Source organism: Oryzias latipes, chromosome 9, assembly GCF_002234675.1.
Source record: "Oryzias latipes chromosome 9, ASM223467v1".
In the NCBI taxonomy this organism is placed as follows: Eukaryota; Metazoa; Chordata; class Actinopteri; order Beloniformes; family Adrianichthyidae; genus Oryzias; species Oryzias latipes.
Window position 1 is genome coordinate 16,481,667 of NC_019867.2, and position 20,556 is coordinate 16,502,222.

Here is a 20,556-nt window from a genome sequence, read left to right on the forward strand (position 1 = left end):
CGGGCTTGAAAATAAATAGCTTTTATCCTTTTACTCAAATTTGGAAAGAAACTATAAAAAAAAACCTGTTGTGCATGAACAGCACATAAAAGATAATAGACTAAACTTCAACAGGATACAAATATTTTCAGTGCCTTCACTTACAGTGTGAACGTGCTGTGCATAGTATTTTGCATTGCAGCTTTTCTTTGTGATATTTTGGTTATTTATTGCTAATAAGGAGCATAGGTGGTTAGAAAACTTTTTTTTTCTCTAACCTGCAATTGAAGCCCCTTATTGGCTAAACACACCTGATCCAGGTAATTAACAGCACATGAGGCAGGATTTCGTAAAACCCAGCAAAATCCGTCCGTCGAGGCCTGAAGTCTGAGAGTCCTGCACTAGTCTGTTTAAGTTTAAGCTGCCACATAGTTGGTGTTTGGTTTAAATTATGACTAGAACTTTTTATATGCAATTAACAGGTAGACTTGCTAGTTTATTCATTAATTTGGTCATTATTCCGCCTTTTAACTACTGTAATAGACCAATAATCTCTCTGACATCACCTATGAAGCAGTCTCAGTTGGCATTAATAGAAAAAAAACAAACATTTTTAAACATTATTAAAACAGGACGTAAATGCATTCATATTTAGTATAATGTCTGACTTTATAATATTGTGGTTAATAGGAAATTGTTACCTTTTGAAACCAGCCACTAGAAGTCATTTGAAGAACTGCAACATTTGATATTTGTGGGTTGGACAGGGGCTTAATTCTAATGGAGTAACATTGAACTAAAGAATTTACACACTACGACCAAATATTCTTTTTTTCAATTTTATTTACCGTATTTATTTTCTGGTAAAGGGCATTAAATTATACATTTTCTGTTCATTCAATGTAAATGTTTGAATCCTGGGGTTGCAAGCAGCTCATGACCATAACACTACCACCACAATTTTTGGCTCATATGAAAGCTCACCCCATCGTTAAAACAGACCTAATAAGGAAACCCAAGTCCACAAAAATACGACTCTTGGTTCATTTGTGCCTGAGCTGGTTGTAGCCATGCCATGCCGCCGCTGCTATCCCGTCCGCCCATCAGCCAGCCTCCCAGAGCCAGAGCTGGAGCCGCTCTCCCGGAGCTGGTGGGGCAGGCGTACTCGCTCCAGCCCCTAGGGGCCTGACTGTGGGGCAGTGGTTAGCGCTTTTACCTCAGAGCAAGAAGGCCCTAGTTTAAATTCCGACTGAATGTTTCTGTGTATGGAGCTTGTATGTTCTCTCTGTGGATGCATGGCTTTTCTCTGGGCCCTCCGGCTTCCTCCCTCTGTCCAAAAACATGCGTCATGGGATAATTGGTTACTCTAAAGTAGAGGTGACCAACCCTGTTCCTTCTACTGAAGCAGGGTTAGCCGCAAAACAAGCAGGGCGACAGCCCACAAGGAACAGGGTTGGCGACCCCTGCTCTAAAGTGTTGTGCATGTGGGAGTGATTGTGTGACCAGCGACAGACTAGCAACCTGTCCAGGGTGTGCCCCACACCTTTGCCCAACAGCAGCCGCACAGGCTCCCGCAACCCAGTGACCGGAGGGATGTAGCGGATTAATAAGAAAACAGATGGATGGTTAATTTACAAGCCAACACTGGTGAAGTTCACACACAGTGGGTAACCAAACAGACTAAACAGTGGGCCAAAAATGAAATCGAATGGAAGTGTAACTAATGTTAAGCTACTTTCATACCACCTGCTTCAACTCACGTTCAAACGACCACTTTGAATGAAAAGCCTATGCAAACATCTGTAAACCCATGTTTCAGTTCAAAACCCCTTGCATCCCTGCGTTGTTATGCAAAATTAAACTCCGTTCTTGAGCTCTACAAACAAACCGGCGTCCACTAAACGCATGCTGAAAGTTCAACCAGATGAACTTCCAACTGCTTGAATGCCAAACAGCAGAAGTTTGACCAATCAGAGACTCGGATTTAGAAGTTACATGTGGGTAACCTCCATTTCAATGCATGGAAGTGCCAACCATTGTAAACATGATCATGAGGGAGAAATTAATAATTGTTGTTTGTGCCCAGCCAGAATCATATGACACCAAGTCTTACATATATCGGAGTAGTGGTGGGAAAGAAAAACTCTGAAGCAATATTTACAAGAATTGCAACACTTTGACATTTTGCACCACGCCTCTTCCAACTGTAGGAGGAGGACATGCGCTAGTAAGCAGTGACAAAAAAATAAAAGAAGAAGAATCCCCACCCTGCACTCCTTGCTTGTCCAGTGTGAACACAACGGGCTGAATGAAACCATGTATAGCACATTCTTGAACGTGCAACACATGCCTGGTGTGAATGTAGCATAAGGTTGTGCATATCGACTAAAGACAAACATCCCGAGGTGGAAATTAAAAAAAGTTTTTAATCAAGAGAAAGTTGGAAAATAACTGGTTGGTAAGTGTTTAAGGGTGTTTATCAAGAATGGTCAGGAGACCTGTTAGTTTTCTTTCCTAAATAGAAGCTGCTGTAATTTTTCCCAGAGTTTCTGGTACTCTCTCTTGTCCTCTTAACCCTTGTGCTATCCTATGGGATTCAAATGGCCATTGACGTGTTATTCCTACCATGACAAAGGTGGATAAAGGTGGAGAGGATTTCATGTAATCCATGGACACCAAAGAAGACCACAAATCATTGAAGAAAAAAGGTTCAGCGCATTGTGTAGTGGATCTAGATGACCCCACTCCCAATGTCAAAGTGCCTATGATAGCACTGGGGTTAAAAGTGCAGCATGAAAGCAAACCAAACTAAATAATTGGGAACAACTGTGGCTTTTAATCTGATGCCTTCCTGGTTGCCATCTTGGTCCACTATTTGTTTTAGTGTTGGAATTTAAAACAACCATCCTAACTGAAACAAGTGAGTCCTGCATTGTTTTATCTCAGGGTTTGACCTGTGTCCTCCTGGATTAGTCACAATGTAGCTTTTGTTGTCTTCTTTTGTATAGTTGAACAGGAAGTTCAGTGGTGTGTATCTTGTCAGTCGTATTTTTCTGTGGCCGTACAGAGACTTATAACACAGGAGACGATATCATATAGAATTATCACAGTTCATCCTATGTTTAGGAAAAAGGGGCTACTACTTTTTGCTAAACGTATTTTCCTTTTTTTTCCATTAATTTATAGATCCATTTGGTAAAAAAAGATGATATATTGCAGTTTAAACTATTTTTGTACGGTGTTAAAATTAGTTTACTCATCTCAAATATTGTTTTGTGACATTGAAACTAAAAAAAACTCAACAAGTTGGAGCTCTGTGTACACACTCAATAAGACTATAATGCAGAGTCCCCTTGAAAATGTAACAGGACCCCAGAATTTCACAAGGGGATGCATTCAGTGCTGTGGGTGGTTCATTCAAGTTCCTAGAAAACCGTGCTCAGCTTTTTGGGGGGCTGACTTTTCAGCAGTTTCCCTTTTCGTGAACTGTAAACAGACCAGTCTTCTGTGGGCTTGTTTACTGACCTACATAATGAAAACAACAATCATTTATTTAAAAATGATTTAGCTATCATTGGACTTCCAAGGAAGAGTTGCAAGACTTGAGTTGTGAGCACTATTAAAATCACACTTCTTCTATTTTTTTAAATGCTTTATAGATCAAATTGAGATTACCTTCAAAGCCAGAATGGTAAAAAAAATAATATCTTTTGTGGTTGCAAATCCTAAGAAGTAAATTGAGAAATGTTTGACAGTGCAGAAGAGCAAACACAATGTTCTCATCTAAGAAGAAGGAACACTGTGGAGACTTCTGGGCTTTCCCAGAAATAGCCGCACAGGAACACACCCCTCCTGCTCCCCCTCTTTTTCTGGATTCAACAACAGAAGCCCCAGATTTCCAAGAAAAAGGGGAACCTGAAAAAATAAGGGGGGATCTTGGCTGACGACCGGACTCCCACCCCAAACTTCTTCTATCTGTAAACACTTGGGAGCAGGAGCAGGAGGAGGCTCCTTTTGCAGCATGCGCGCCTCCCTTTTTCCCGCCTTCTCACAAGAGCAAGAGTTCAGCGGCGCTTCTGGGTCATATCATTGTGTCGACACGATTGTAGAAGAGATAAGGTTGTTTTCGAGTGCGTGCAGGCGCGTGCGCGCGATACACCAGTGAGACGACTGGGGGGAGCACATGCGCAATATCGGTACAAAATGTTCCCATCCACGTGCGCAGCGTGAACCGACGCACCACTGCTGGCCCCTCTCGCTCATGTGAGCAGCCTCCCCCACCACACCCCCCCGACACAAACACTCACACAGCAGGACAGACCGGAAGACCTGTTCCTTCAGGGTTTTTTTTCTGTTCGTAAAAAGGGACAACATTATTAAATGCATCCATAAGACTGACCTTGAGATTACCCACTCATGTAAAACAAATACATTGAGTTGTTTTTAACACCACTTGATGGAAATGGAATCATGCATTTTTTATGCAGGGAAAAAAAGTTTCCCAGATTTCCTCCTCAAGGCAGTTTCCAACATGACAGCAGCACCTGTCTCACTCTCAACAGAAACACAAGAGAACACACGGGACCATTCCTTACACTCTGATTTAACAGGGAGGACACAGGGTACCAATGTATTTAATCGTTTATTTAACAATGCATGCCATACATGGTCCTATTCACATTGAAGAATACAGATTTGCATTTGCATTCAAATACTCACTACTCTGGTTTCATATAATAATCTTTCTCTACCTTTCAGCTGACATTACAGGTCGTCTCTGAACACGCTGAGTGGAAGAACTGCATGCATATAAAGGACAATAAATCAGGTGTGACAGGAAGAGGGATATGTCCCTTTTTTATTTCAACAAAGTCAGCAATTATTGCTGAGAAAACATGTGTGAAACTTTCATTTAGCCCAGGAGTTACTGGTTTATTAAGAAGTAAATCTGCTGGCTTTCCTCAAAAGCTTGTGATAACCCAAAGCAGTACAATATAGCTGGAAAATATCTTAAAAATGCTGTACACTGGGATTCTTCTGTGTTGGTGGCGAGCTCGTCTGTTATTCGTGTCATCTGACTGTCTGGATTTGCACGCAAGTAAACCTTATGCACATATCACCACACGTTCATTTATATCCATTCTTAACTGTCATGTGAACATGTCAAAGAATCCTTTAATATCATGTACAGTCATGTGGAAACAAAGAACATTTTCTTAAGTCTTAGGTTTGACTCACCATGATCTAATGATAATCCTAAACTAAAAGGACGACAGTAATGGATGACAAAACATGATCATTTGCTTAACAATAAATTAAACTAAATACCAGATAGACTGACTTAGTCTTGTAGAACCACCTTTGAAGGAATAAGTTGAAGTGTTTTTGGTGAGATACTGTGTCCAGACGTCTTGTGCTTTGTTCAGGTTCAGTTGTGTAATGCAAGGCATTTTCCCAAATTTTCTAAAAAAGAAGCTTTCCTACAACAAAGTTATTAAAGAAGCTAATATTGTGCAATTCTTCACATTTACTCATCATGACCTTTGACATTTAGTCTTCTATCTGAAGCCTGTAGGCTCTGAGATGCAGCTCCTGGGTTTTAGAGTTTTGTTTAAACTTTGATGCAACAGCCATCTCTTTAAAGAGTAACAACTTTTAAAAGTGTTTTCAACTTGCAAACAGCTCTGCTGTCGCTCTTGCCAAATTGATAAAAAGTTAAACAAAATGTCTTTAAAGTCTCACAGGTGTATTTTCTCCTTTGCATTTTTTAAGGGTAAATAGAAATCTTTAGACCAGCAAAGTTTACTGTACTTGCAGTTCTTTAATTTGGTAAAATAATGTTGTAGTAATTAGTAAAATGGCGAACATTTTAACCAATAGTTTAGAAAGATTTGTTATTGCAGTCTAAATTGACAATGCAGCTTACTTCTCTAGGGTTTCTCTATTTTTCATTTTCTCTCCTTAATATGTTTAATGACTTAAGACAAACTGAAGTACAACAAAACAAGTCTCTGTAGTTCAATGGAACAGTAAAGTAAAACCAGTTTTTTAAAAGATGTTGCTTTAGTCCCAGCATGTAAGTATGATGTGACACATCTTCACGCTTTTCACTGAAAGCAGCTGTACTTTCATTTTTACATGATTGTGTAAGTCTTTGCATGTCCCGGACATGTTGGGTATCTGATTTTCCTTAATGTAAGGATAAACAAAGTGTAAAAGGAAAATAATTTCCTGATACTAAGTCAAACACGAGGGCGCCAGTCTAACACAGCCATCTGTTCTCTTATTTTGCCATGCAAAGCTCAAGCTCACAATCTAGCTTTTTCTTTTAAAAATATATATATATGATTTAAACCGGTATGTGTAATAGTTTAGAGTGTCACAATGCTCACAACAGAATAAGACTTTTGCTTTGTTTTCATTTGGTTTCACAGATTTTGGTTTGATTCAAAATGTGCACACCCACAACCCTCTGTCCTATTTGTTAACACACAAAAAAGAGAAAAAAAGTTGTAATGAATAATGTCTCTTTTTGTGTTTATGTTGTTGACTATTTCCACATTTATGAGTTAGTGAATTAAGCAGCTATGAAGACATTCATTCACAAGTTATTGCCACGTTTGAGGACATACGACTCGATATGTACAACTTTTTATGACCTTTGATAGTTCTGAATTAGATTAATAAAGATCAGTGATTCGATTATGCTTTTTATCACAAATTGTCTATTTCCTCCCTTCCCGTCTTACCTAATTTCTTCCTTTATGCTCCTTTCTGACTTTACAATATCCCTTTAATGTCCCTGAGCTTTTAATCTGGGGTAAACTATTCGTATTTAAACCATCGAGTAACCCAGACTTTTGCTGAAGAAACTGCAAATCTGCTTGTTTGCATGTGTCCCATTATACACCCCGCAACTAAATCTGTCCGACATGCTTTCATCAAACGGCTTATACAAAAAAGGTTTATGGTGACATCGAGAGTGCCTAAGGAGATAATAAAAATTGTCCTTTATTCAAATAAACAGTCTAGACGGTTGAGCTGAGAGCTGTCACACAGATCCATCAGATCAGTCAGTTTCCAAGACAGGAAAAGTATGGCAGTATGAATGGTCAAGCTTTGTCTTTATCCTATTTAGATGTTGGGTGTAAACACACTCTCTAACCCAATCATAAAACATTTTGTCCTTAAGCATTTTCTGGCATTTTTTTACTCGCTAGAAATTAAAAATGAATGATGCCATCAGCTTCAGCTGTGTACTTCAGACGTGTCGATATAGAACAACAAGGGCTTTTGGGAAAATGATTGCTGATGTTCAGCCTTTACGAATAGAGAAAAAAAAAACACAAATGAGAAATTTCACAGGATTTTTGAATCACATCAGTCCCCACATACTCCATTCATGCCCAAAAGGCACCCTAAGTTTGGTATAATGGCAATTGAGTATTGCCATGTCAACATTAGAAAATTCTCATAGGTTCCTTGATAAAACACACAATAAAAACTACCTTAAATACTTTAAATATGATTTAAATGTACAGTATTCCAGACTAATATCTTTATATTAAATAAATAATATTATACATTGTCATTAAGTGCATGTAGATGGTCATCTTTTTTTAAAGGCTTAATTAGAAAATACTTAAAATTTGACAAAAATATCACTGAGAAGATATAAATATTGATTTTGTAATTCAAACAGGTATAACTTTATTTATCACTAATGATAAGTATCAATAAATAGAGCGTCATTTGAAAAGAAATGCAACATAATTTAAAGAAATTGTAATAGCAAGAAAATATAAAACAATACAATAAAAAAGTTGTATTATTCATCTAAGTTATCTTTACAAAACTGTCTGAGAAAAGCATGTTCTCTCCTGATCAAAATCTTCCAACACAATAAAAAAAAAAAAAAATCATTGAACCCATACCTTATTTAAAATGTTTTTAATATTTGCAACTCTGTCTTTTCCTCCTCGCGTCACTGAACATGCATGCCATTCTTAAATGTCAACCAGAACGCATCAGCGTGACAGCTGTTTCTCAAGCTTTTTAAAAAGTGAATTTGCAGAGAAGCTTCTCTTCTGTGAAATCTTTGTCACCTGTACACCACTTACAGCTGGCTAAGCCTTTAAATGACCGTCTTTTCTTAAGTGACTCCTTTTTTGCCCTGGTTTATTTTATTAGTGAATAGAGACTGTAATGAAATAAAACAAAGAGCTTGGAATCGATGAAGGACGGAACCACTAGGTGTGAAAAATAACAAAGATAATGCAGTTAAAAAAGCCTGCAACAAAAAGGGCTTGAGGACAGCTTAAGCCATTGATGGAAAAGACTGTTGGTGTCAGGAGAGGAGGCAAAGCAGACCCACTTGTCCCACTGGGATGGTGTCTTCCACTAGCGGATAGCGCCCTCTACAGACCAACTTTTAGAATTGCACGTGACTTGTCAAAGCTCTCCACTATCAGTACTACTCAAGACTGATGGGAGATGTTTCAGATGCAGTGTGTTAGCAGAAAGCCCACATCTTTTTTCAAGAGAGACCAATTTGTATGATTTGGCCTTCAAAACAAAGGTTATCCTTAATTCTATATGGTTGTTAATGAGAAAGGAAATGAAAGACAAAAATAGGCTTTTTTTTAACTAATCCTAAATTCATAGAAAACCTCTGTGAGATCATATTTATGAAAAAAAGTAAAGTAATCCTTAGTAACTGAAAATTTTGCTTTGTGTTTGTAGAGGTAAGCTGTTGCGAGCAGACAGCGTGGTATGACCAGGAAATGCTTTAAGAGCAAAAATACTTGTGGTGAAATTGTCAAGACAAGATGGCAAAATTAGGTATGGACCTTTTATTTCCTTCTCTCTGCTTCTTGCCTTTCAGACTTGACAGTGTCTACCACAATGCAGCTAGGAGTAACAGGACACTTTGTCTGACTAGCATGAGTGAAAAGTGATGCAACACAGTGACAGATGTCTATTGGATGTAAAGTTGATTCATGGAAGACACAATACAGTTACACCTTCCATTGCCATAACACCCCATTGAAAGATAGCTACAAGAGGTAAAAACTAGTCTAGATTCATAGCTCTTTGATATTACTGGTGTACACAGGACCTTTCTAAATCGTCTGTTGCTTTGATTCTTCAGGGTGAAACATCCCTTCTTATCTAACTATATATAAACGCTTCTTAACTTAAATGTAATTTGAAGAAAAAATGTAGATCGGGTCCAGAGAAGCAACTACAGTCAGCTTAACCCTGCTTTCACTTTTACCCTTTCGCGTTTTTCACGCTGGCGTTGTTAGTGTGTCAGTTCACCCGCACGTCCTTGTCACGTGTAGTTTTGTCTATCAAAGCTGCGAAAGGCTGACGGAGCAGCAAGCTTTCTTATGGCGAGGCTTTCAGTCTTCTCAGGCCTTGCTCCAGATTTGCTCCTGAGGAAAGGGTTTCTGGGTCCTGCCAGACCCCGCCCCCCAGGCCCAGGCCCCCTTTCTGCTCCCAAACTCTGTCCTCTCTCCATCCTCTCGCTCACTGACAGCTTCTCCCGGTGTGGAGGTGCCCGAGTGAGAGAAGGATGGGAGTCATCTGAGGAGCAACTGTTTGCACGCTCCAGTCTGGAGAAGTGAGAGCAGAGAGGGGCTGTGCTAGGCCCACCAAGACCACTGTGGCGATGGGTGTCAGAGGCTGGAATCATGTCTTCAGGATCCTCTGGATCTGACTCCGTGTGACTAAGCTCTGCCTCTCTCTCTGGATAAGAGGAACTGATGTCTGACGGCTTATCAAAGGGGAATGATGTGGAACCACCTGGTGAGTGTGAGCATTCTGCAGGAGTGTATGGAGCCGAGACGCAGCGTGTATCAATGCAGTCAGTGATGCTGGTGTACTCTGTAGCCTTTACCTGGACTCCTGCCCCCAGTCCACCATAACAGCCTCTGGGTGTGAACATCAGGCTGTGGGACTTGACCAGAGGAGGCTCATCCAGGAAGGCTGTGCCTGATGTGGAGAGGTAGCGGCTGCTTTTTGAACGTTCAAGCAGCCCAGCTGAGGGAGGTGGAGATGGTTCCATATCCCAAGGAGGTAGGGTGGTGTCTGGTAAAAGGTGTGCTGAGCACAGCGACAAGTCAGCAGCTGCACTGTCGTCAAACATAGCTCCAGTTGTTCCACTGCTGCCCACACCGCCCTCCGAGTGCCTGTCGCCCAAACCGCTTGTGGCAGTACTGCCGAACCCACGGCCTTCCGGCAGCACCGTCTCCATGATATCTGACTGCAGCGAGGCTTCTCTCTGGAGAGGTGGGATCACACGAAGAGAGTCAAGAAAGACCTCTGCAGGCCCCACCTCCTCAGACGTTGAGACGTAGATATCGATGCATGATGACGGACGGTGCTGCTGGGAAACCGACAGTGTGGCCAGTGGGAGGGGCTTAGACTCCTTGGGGGCGGCAGCTGAGGACACAGATTGTGAGCTGTTTGCTCTGTGGAGACTGAGTGAGCGTTCTTTGAAGAAGCTTTCAGCTCCTTCAGGTCCTCTGACACGCTCAGCCCCACGGCCACCTCCAACATAGAAGGAGTGGCTCCGTGCTCGCGTGCCTGTGGTGGTGGGAGAAGGAGGGGACATGGAACCCTCAGCCGTTCCTTCCAAAGCTTCTTGCAGGCGGTAGGTGTTCCCCTCTGTGCTGTTGAAGCTGCTTTGGCGGAGGATGTATGCTGTATCCTGGCACTCGGCTTGGCGCAGTATATATGCAGAATCTGTGCAGTCAGATGAAGTCCGGGAACGTGCTTTGCCGACCTCGACCCGTTCAACACCTGTCACACGTTCCAGCGCAACAGCGATGCGTCCAATTAGCTCCTCCATTTGGGCCAGACGGATATCAACAGTCTGCAGGGATGCCTTCATGAAGTGCTCCCTCTCGTTAACTTCTTCCAAGCGCATAGCCATATTTTCCACCCTAATGGTGTGGAGAAGAAATAACAGGAAAAAATTACCACATTAATTCGTGATTTGTGGTTAGGAGAACTGTCACAGTGCTGTGTCTGTCTTTTGGAAAGTCATGAGGTTAGCAATGCATGGAAAATGCACTTCTTGTTGTTATTGTACATCAGATAAATGTTGCATTTTCAACTGAATGTTCTATGTTCAAAGTTTGGGACAACATTTTTCTCCACTTTGTGGTGTTCAGCAATGCCCAGTCCCTTCTAGCATTTTGCTGTGACATTATAAACACAATGTAACTCAAACAATTAATGTTGAGGATTAAATCAGGAATGCTGAAACATCAGTCAAAGGCACAGTTCCTCTTCATTTGTTTTTTTTTTCACTTTTCGATGGCGTGTAAATTGTGCTGTTGCCTTGAAGGGAACAAATCGTGCTTCTAAACCTGGTTATAACCCAGCTTTTTTTCACTTTTCAATGAAGAACTGCATGGTGTTTTTATATTTGATATGCACTGAGAAAAAGATAAAAATCCTGTTCCATCATTTCAAAGTCAGACACTGGACCATTATTGGGTCTTTTTCTTAACACAACAGTATCAAGTGATCGTCTGGAAAATTGTACAATATTTCACCACTTAAAAGTTTTTCACAGTATTTAACTAAACACATGCTTTTGTCATGGATAAAAGACAATTATTGTTCCAGAATTGTGTTGAAAGAATAAGCATGCTTAGCTAAGTCTGATTTTTGCTTTACCACTGAAATTCTTCCTATTTCTTGTTATTGTTTACCTGCTGCTGTATAAAATACTAATGAATCAATTTATTATTTTTAATTTGTTTTCTGTATTTTAATGCTCCATCTAAGTTGTTTTTATCTTGTCAAAGGGGTGAGGAGAAGGAGTAGATGCATGTAAAGATATGGAAATTATTAGATACCGCAGAAAAGTATACCCAATTTGTAATACATTACATTTTTTTAATTTACATAATGTTGCTTTTTTCCATTTTCAGTTTTGTACCATTTCAGATTTGATTAAATATGGCTTGTCTAGCATTTTTCCTGTGTAGTCATGTCTGACCTTTCAGAAGTGACTCTTATCCTCTCATCGTTAGATGAGTGGAATCTGTCATCTTTCTCCCTGAAGTACTCCTCTATGCATTGCTCCTCAAAGTCGTGGACTTTTTTCAGCTCATCTTCTGTGATAAAAAGCTCTGTGAAAGTAAAAAAACAAAAACAGGTCAATAGTGAAAACTTCCCTGTGTTATCTTTTGCAAACATCAGGGCTGCCAGATATTAGAAAACCATGTAACATGTATGATCACTTATAAATATCACAAGGATTAGAACTAAAAACCAGAAACATTATGAGTGCATATTGTTCAAGTGCTTTCTCTCAGAAACCGAAAAATATTTTTAATTCTGTTTAAAAAAAAGTAAGAAAAAGCAATATATATATATATATATATATATATATGTATTTTAGCTCTTACACAGATGACAGTTCAAACACTACAAATGAGTGTGTTAATAAAAACACTGATGTTCCCGTAATGACCTCTCACAGACATGTTTGAGTACACCTGCCACTCACTTAGCCCATAGTCTCTCTCGTCATCGTCGTGCTTGCGCCAGCGACAGCACAGATGTTTTAGGACCATGGTTATGTGACTGAAGATGATGAGTGGGGGAGGAAGGACTGGCCGTTCATGGAAGGTCATAATTAGCTGGTAGCGCTGGAACTTCCAGACCTGATTGGAAATGGACTTCACCTCGAAGAATGTATTACTGCGCACAGACAGACAGAGCCACTACATCTTTAGCTAACATCAGCAAAACAGTACGATTTTTTAAGGGTTTGTAACAGAAGAAACAAAAACAAAAAAACATGGAAGTAAAGCAATTTGACTAAGCATAGTGATGTTAAACTTTAATTTCTTTTGTTTGCTGCTGACAAAAATGAGAGCCTGTAGCAAGAAATACACCACTTAATATACAATAACTTCAAAGTGAAAAAAGAAGCATTAATAGAGTTTGCCTTTTGTATGTGAAAATTAAATTAAACTATATCAAACAATAAAATGCAGTGATCATCTTTGTCACACTTTAAATACAATATATACAACATCTTAAATGTAAAAATGCTGCTTTAGGTGAGTCAATTTGTGATTTAGAATGTCAGAAAACTGAATTGTACTTACTTGAACACAGCTATGAGTAGATTGACCAGCAATATGTTTGCCACCAGCAAATAGCAAGCCATGATAGCTGGGACTATCCAAGCACCAGTCTTACAGGCAGGCAGGGCCACCACTACCCCATCATCTGTGGTGATGTTTTGCCCACAGGGAGCTGCAGAATGCCACAAAATGAACACAAACACACCTTAATACAAGTTAAATGACCATTAAAGGTAAAATATCATTGACTAAAGTTGTTATTTGGCATTGCACCTTTGGATGCATGTTGTAAATTGGTCAAACATGCAAATGCATGACAAGAAGTGAAATATAAGGGAAAAAATAAAAAAAAGTGACATTTAAAACATCTCAACACAAGTTGCACACTTATCATAAACCCACAGAAATAAAACCGACCAAATAAATAAACACAATATAACATCTTCTGCAAACAAACAAGAAGCATAACACTTTTTTATGCTTCTTTTTAAAAGGAGTTGAAGAATTGAAACTGTAATGTTAGGGTTTTTTATGTTCAGAAATGAATATGTAAACGGCAAAATGCACAGGACAACACACATCTCACATCTCATCAAAATTTGTGTTCTCAATATATTTAAACACGCGTTTGAAATATATTGACACAGATGAGAGTGAAATCTTCATTCAGAGCTGATCGATTGCTCTGAATTCTTTGGAATGTATTTAGGATACATCATATGTTTTTTCCATCTGTGATGGTTCAGTTGCTGTTGCTTATCTGGGGAACATTCAGCATTTGTCCTGGGTTTGTTTGCTTTTTTAAAGATCCATTCTTGCCATGCTCATCAGTGCTTGGTGTTCAATTGTTTCACACAATGCAGCCCAAAGACAGAGAACTGAAGTAATTATTTCTTTTTAACCTTTAAAATTATTTGAATTTAGAAACTCTGACAACTGAACCACATGAAAAAACAGGTTACAGATGAGGAAAGTTAGTCTGGAAGTTTGTAGTGGATACATGCTCTGGTGTTTACACTCTGACATTATGTATGATGGGATATACGTATTTTTGGTAGATTTCCATCCCTATTCATGTGAAATGTCACATGTGTTCATTCAAATATTTCTGCGATAGAGCAACTGCTCTATGAACTTGAGGATGATATGGGTTCATGCAACACATGGCAATTGTCATGGCAGATTTAGCTCTCTAATCAAATAACGTTGAATCCGAAACACAATCATAGGAGAAAAACATCAAAGAAAAATCCTTGATAGTTTTCTTTAATGTGGCTCTGACCTTCCGCAAAGACCATAAAAGTATATTTCTGCCATTTAACAGAGTCGTTTGCCAGCCAGTGCCAAAACCAGCTAGATTAAAGTTGCCTACATGGTGCAACCATATGTCAACTTCCTATTCATGTCAGTGGAGTAATTGAAAGTTGTTGACTTTATACCTTCTTCAACTGGTTAATTTAAGATGCTACCATTTATGCTCAACAGTTGACTCAAGACACGAGCACACAGGGGCAACTTTAGCCTTAAAACATGTGGCTGCATGCACACTTTTGTTGCAAGTGGCCTGTATTAGTACGAGCTGGTATGACATGGTGGTTAATGCCAGGATGATAAAGAAAATGTGGGTCAGGTAAATATGGTTAAATTAAAAATTTGTATATAAAATTACTGGGATTTTGACTGCACTGGGGAAAGCGGGATGGACCGTTACTACGCCAGGGTCCGTGAGTTCGCAAGCTATTTTCGACCAGCCAGACTTTTTCAATCAGCCTTTGCTGAAACTTCCTACTATGCATATCTGAAACAAAGAATGAAAACATTATTTCAGATCTCTTCTCTTTGGGCCACTCCTCACACTGTACACGCCATCATATAATGAACTTTTCACACACAAAAAAAAACATCGCACCCAGTTTTTTCAAAAAACTTTTTAGGACGCGTCTTGCAGATGTTTTTTTTCTTTTATTTAAAAATGCATATCTTAAACAACATTAAAATACAAACACAAAAAGAACAACTGACAGCATAAATTAGTGCCTATATCTGAAAAAAGAGTCACTACTATTAGAAAAAATGTTTTACTTTATATTTCATATTCATACTGTAAATATATATCTTTTTACATTTTGTTTTTCCCCTATCTCAGTAACTAGTCTGAAAAAATAAAAACAAAAACTTAAAGCTTGAATGCTGAACTTACGGTCAATCTGATCTGCAAACACCTCTCCGTAGATCATCCAGTAAGGCATGAAAAAGATGTTCCGAGCAAGCATCCAGGACGGATCCTCATTCGGATTAAGGATGGCCTGACGTGCCACCCCAAAACTCATCAGCACCACCAGCATGATGATCACAAAATACATCATGTCGATCATCTTGAAAGGAGCGAGACGATTAAAGAGAGAAAAGACATGAGTTCATGAAGATATACATATATAGACACATAGGAATGTCAGGAAAACTATGACAATGTTGGTATTTATTTTTTTATTGGCTTTTGGACAATTAAAAGGCTCTTTTCTTGGGTTAATCTGACACAGGTTGAGAACATTTCAAGAAAAGATAACTGCTTAAGACAAATCATATAATGCAGACCACAAAGGGTTAAGATGAGGTTAAGGGGTTTATAACGCAAAATAATTTTTTTAAGAGGCTTCACACATAATATTTGATTTTCTTTACATCCCTGTAACTGACTATCACACAGTTTTTTCTTGCTGAAGCACCATGTATGCAGATGATTTCATTAAATGACTGATTGCGAATTCAAATTACTGTCTCTGACGAACTACTGATTTTCACATCAAAGGCTTTGTGTGCCCATGTCAAAAGCAGTCAAGCTTCAGACAGAAACGGATTTGGCTCTTCATGCATGAATCAGAGGCTCTGATCTCGCTCTCCCTGAGATAAAAAAAAATCCAACTCACAGACATACGCGCTCTACTAGCCTTAAACATCACAACTTGACAATTACTAAGCTTGGTGTAATCTTACCATCAGGACAGGCAGTATTAGTCAAAGTCTGAAGATAGTCATACAGCAACATGGAATATGCAATAGCTGCCCACCCCTGTATTCTCTTACCATCTTGCCTATCATCATCACATAGGGACCCAGGTACTTGTTGACTCCAAAGATGTCCAGCAGCCGAATGTACCAGTAGATGATGTTGATACAATAGATTACCCGCCCATAGCTCATGAACGGAGGCTCCTGGAGACGCAGAACCATGCCCACGGAAAATATGAGGATGGCCATAAGATCAGTGATGTTCCAGTACTCCTGAAGCCAGACCTTCACCTTCTGCAGCAGCTTTCCCGGCTCTGACATAAGAATCTGAAGGACAAAAGAAAAAAAGAAAAAACCTACAGGATTAATGTGTTCAAACAATTCTTTATTAAACAAGACTACAGTATCCCACATGTAAAGCTGGTTAAACCAGAAGTGAAATTCACTGCATTATAAGCACCAAAAGAGGGCAGTATGAATTCACAAAATCAAAGGGAAAATGTTCAGAATTAAAGTTGTGCACCTCAGAATGACACATAAAATGCATTTTACACAAATTTACTACGGTAAAAATGTTCAATTTAAATAGATTTGTGATTTTTATTTTATTTCTGGTACTGAAGTAACTGAATAAATGGTTCCAGTTAAACTGCAAGGTTTTACTGCCTACTTTTTGTGCATATTGATTGATGAATTCTACAATGTGCAGCCTTCATCTCTGGTGCACACCTGCATCCTTCATGGTGTTACCACCAGGATCTAGCATACCTCTCTCATCTTTTCAATGCCATTGGTGAAGATATAAGCAATGACAATCCACTCTTGAGGAGAAGGCCACAGGTCCATCTTGACCAAGACAATGTAGTTGAAGAGCATCAGATATCCCACATATGCCAACTAAATGAAAACAAAGAACTAGGGTGAGGATGGGTAAGGCAACTTTGCTTCTATACAACAAATTGTGTTGCAGTTTCCCAAAAAAGCTGTTTACTTCACTCAAGACACCATATCAATTTATTTTTATTTTAATATCTGTGATTTGGGAAGGTGTTACTGCAATGTTTGCTGACACCAGTAAAAAAAGTAGTAAAAAAAAGGGTTTTTGCTCCAAAAATTCTCACCAACCTTCTATTCAACATCCCTTTCTGATTTTTACACTGTGACTTTTATACTAAAAATGCATTTGACTGAAATAATTGTCTTTTTTTTTCATTTATCTCACTGAACATCCTTAACCCTGGAGAACATTCACCAGAAAAGAAGACTTATGGTGACAGAGGTTCACCAAACCGAACTGAAACAGTATTTTTAAGTAAGCCACAGTTGAAGTTAACCACAAGTTGAATTAACTAATCACTGTTTGATTCCAGAGGATCTATGTATTGAACTAGAAGTATTGAACTAGAAGTTTCTTTTCTAGAAAGTATAGGCTTCCACTGTGATTCTAATAAATGTAACTGCTCTCATTAAATCCTGCCACACCGCTGGTTTCTTTCATAAGTTGGACTATGATTAAAAAATAAATAAAAATAAAGAAATGAGGTATAGTGAGAAAAACAAAATTCAAATTGTGAAAGAAGTTTAAGAAAATAATTTGTGTTAAGAATTAAACCTCTGTTCAGAATTAGATCAATTATGTGTCATTATTTGTTGAACATTTAAGTAGAAAAGCACAACTGGAGCAGAGGCACAAAGCACAGACTGAAAATATTTTGCCAACATAAATGTTCCCATAAGTCCTTGCTGATGCCGAACACATGATTTATCAAATCTTAGCTATTGCAAACTTAGAATAGAAACAAACAAATATCAAAATTTGGAATGCAATACACGCAAATGTGCTCAAATCTATTTTGTTTTATTTGGTCCATTTAAATGTCTTTCATGATACAATGTACACTTTTCCTGTGGCTCCTCTTTGTAATTGTGGTTGCCACAGAATTGAAATTCACACAACAATCATGCAGAATTTTTACACCAGATTCCCCTCCCGACAAATATCAAAGTAAAACTGGAAATAAACGTAAACAAAACTTTCTAATTTTCATCCTTGCAGTGCCTCAATGCAACAAATACATTTAGACTGCTATGTAAGAGCAGAGGTATTCTATTCTATTCTATTCTATTCTATTCTATTCTATTCTATTCTATTCTATTCTATTCTATTCTATTCTATTCTGTTTTCACTGTAAGAAATAACTTCATACTAATGTTTGAAAGGAGCAGATATTAAACAATTGAAACTGCACAGCAAAGGTAGTTTCATCATCGGTATTCCTGTTTATTTGCAAATTTCCCCTTGTTTGTCCTGTCTGTTAGGGTTTCTAAAGTTAGCACAAAACAAAAAAAAAGTTCTGTAAAACTCAAATTAATTCAATTCGCTTTGATTGTTCAGGATTAGCAATAACCTATTAAAAAGGTAGCAGAGCAAGAATGTTTATTCTGACAAATAGAATGACTGAGTAACAGCTATTTATTTCTTAATAGAAATAAATGGAATTTGTTTTTCTTTTGGAGCCAGTGGGTCCTTTCTATTTGGGTAGGGGACTCTCAGTCTAGTTCTCATAAACAATCAATGAGATCGCCACAAACATTTCTTTAGATAAAAGTAGCAGAAGCAGTAAAAAAATAAAATAAATAAAATGAAATAAAACAAAAACTAAACATTTTTTGGCATTTACTTTTTTAACCTGAAAAATCTCCTAACAGCAAAAGTTTCTTTTAAAAAAAGAAACAAACAATGCATCATAATAGTTTTTAAGATTTTGATGTTCTTTAGTTCAAAACTTGTGTCATTTCAACTGCCCTTTCTCTCGCTTTTACGCTTATCTCCTTTTGGTTTATCTTTCCAGATTTATCTTACCCATTCCTGTGAAGCTTTACACTAACAGGGTGGAGCAAGAGAATACTGACAACATACGATGTGTGAAAGTAGAAGCAAACGACACTTAAACTATAGCTGTTACTGCTGCTTTAGTATTTTTAGGAAACAATCATGTGGGAGTACGTAGGAGGTGTTGCTGAAGCCGGCACTGACCGTATGGAACCAGAACTTGACAATCGGAGCGTTGTAGAACTCGTATATCTTGCGTCCCAAAGGGATAAGGCGGTGGCGGCTCTGAACCTCTTCAACATCCTTCTTTCTGGATGTGTCTGTGGCTACCTTACCAAGCATCGCCTGAGCGAATGCAAACCACACGATGAGCGAGGGAGGAGGGAAGGAAATTGGGATTGGAAGGAAGAATTGTGTGGGCAAAGAAACAAAGTGAGATAGATGGGAATGGATGGAGAAAGAGTTGGAAGAAATGCAAAAAGAGATTGTAGATGAAGACAAATGTGACACAAATGGAAAGACAGGGGTCAGATGAGAAGAGTTGGATAAAAGGAGAGGGAGGAGAATGTTATACGATACGCAGCATGGTTTCAATACAATCGTCAAGAAGCAAGCACAAGCAATGCCATCATTCCATAATGTGAAATGTTTGTTTGAGGTGGGGTTTGAGTGAAGGCTGGCTGTGTAATACAACATGAAGCAGACTTAGACACTCATGGATTGTGTCTCCGACAACAATTAAGAGCCAGAGGACAGACAGAGATCGAGACATCAAAGGGACAGAAAAAGAAAAAAAGCAGAGGACATAGATATCTTTATTCAAATTGTGACACATTTCTTTATCCATGAGAGAGGCGGTTCACAGCCCATTGATTTATGGTTCATGGTCTTGATGTTGAAGCATCACCTGATCTTTGAGGGAGTTTATCTGTAAAATTGTATTGTACTGTATGTATACAAATATTTGAAACCTTAGTAAAGATGCCATTTAATAGCTGGTTCAAATATTTCACAATAAAGAACAGATAGGGCTGGACGATAAGGCCAAACAATAAGATCTGAGATTTTTTTCACACCATATTTATTTGAACTTTTTTTTTTCTCTTTCCCTTTACTTTTCTTGTCAAAAATTGCAAATGAAAGAATATATTTAACAAAAGTAATTTATTTTAACATCTCCATTTGGAGTTGGCCTGAACACAAAGTGCAACTAAATACAAGCTGTAAAAATGTTTGTAAAACAATGCTTTGTGTTTTGTGGACAGATCTGGACCTGAGCGACACCAACCTGCAGAATCCAGTAGTAAATCTTTCTGCAGAGTCCATTCTGCATGTTTTTATGAGCTGCCGCTAGCTTAAGCATCTCTTAAAGACAAACACTTCTCGGACTTGACAGAGTGGCCAAAATCAAATGCTTCCCCTACCCCTCCAGCTTCTCCCTATACCTTCAATCGTAGGGGCATTTGGAGGGATAGGGTTGCCCAAAATAGTTTTTGAATGGGAAACCCTCACAACGGAGGGCTCTGCATCCCTTTGCTGCGAGTAATCTGCATCCCGCTGTGCCACGGAGGAGAAACGCATGTCTTCACGTAGGTGTGCTCTGAAGCACAGAAGTTTACA

At 38.7% G+C, this 20,556-nt stretch overlaps 1 protein-coding gene across 8 annotated transcripts in view; it reads right to left on the reverse strand.

Moving 5' to 3' along the window:
- Positions 1-4,602: 4,602 nt before the first annotated feature.
- The window catches only part of LOC100533512 (transient receptor potential cation channel subfamily M member 3), a 134,952-nt gene continuing 118,998 nt past the window's right edge, over positions 4,603-20,556 (reverse strand). For 4 of the 8 annotated variants that reach the window (XM_020706024.1, XM_020706025.1, XM_020706023.1 and 1 more), the window contains 9 exons: positions 19,141-19,281; positions 16,872-17,000; positions 16,179-16,430; positions 15,295-15,469; positions 14,764-14,892; positions 13,116-13,266; positions 12,509-12,702; positions 11,996-12,128; positions 4,603-10,928 (listed from right to left, as the gene is read on the reverse strand). In XM_020706024.1, coding sequence (XP_020561683.1) covers positions 9,314-10,928; positions 11,996-12,128; positions 12,509-12,702; positions 13,116-13,266; positions 14,764-14,892; positions 15,295-15,469; positions 16,179-16,430; positions 16,872-17,000; positions 19,141-19,281 — 2,919 coding nt within the window. In that variant the 3' untranslated portion in view covers positions 4,603-9,313. The remainder of the gene's footprint in view (positions 10,929-11,995; positions 12,129-12,508; positions 12,703-13,115; positions 13,267-14,763; positions 14,893-15,294; positions 15,470-16,178; positions 16,431-16,871; positions 17,001-19,140; positions 19,282-20,556) is intronic. The other 4 variants (XM_020706027.1, XM_020706026.1, XM_020706028.2 and 1 more) reach the window with 1 other exon arrangement.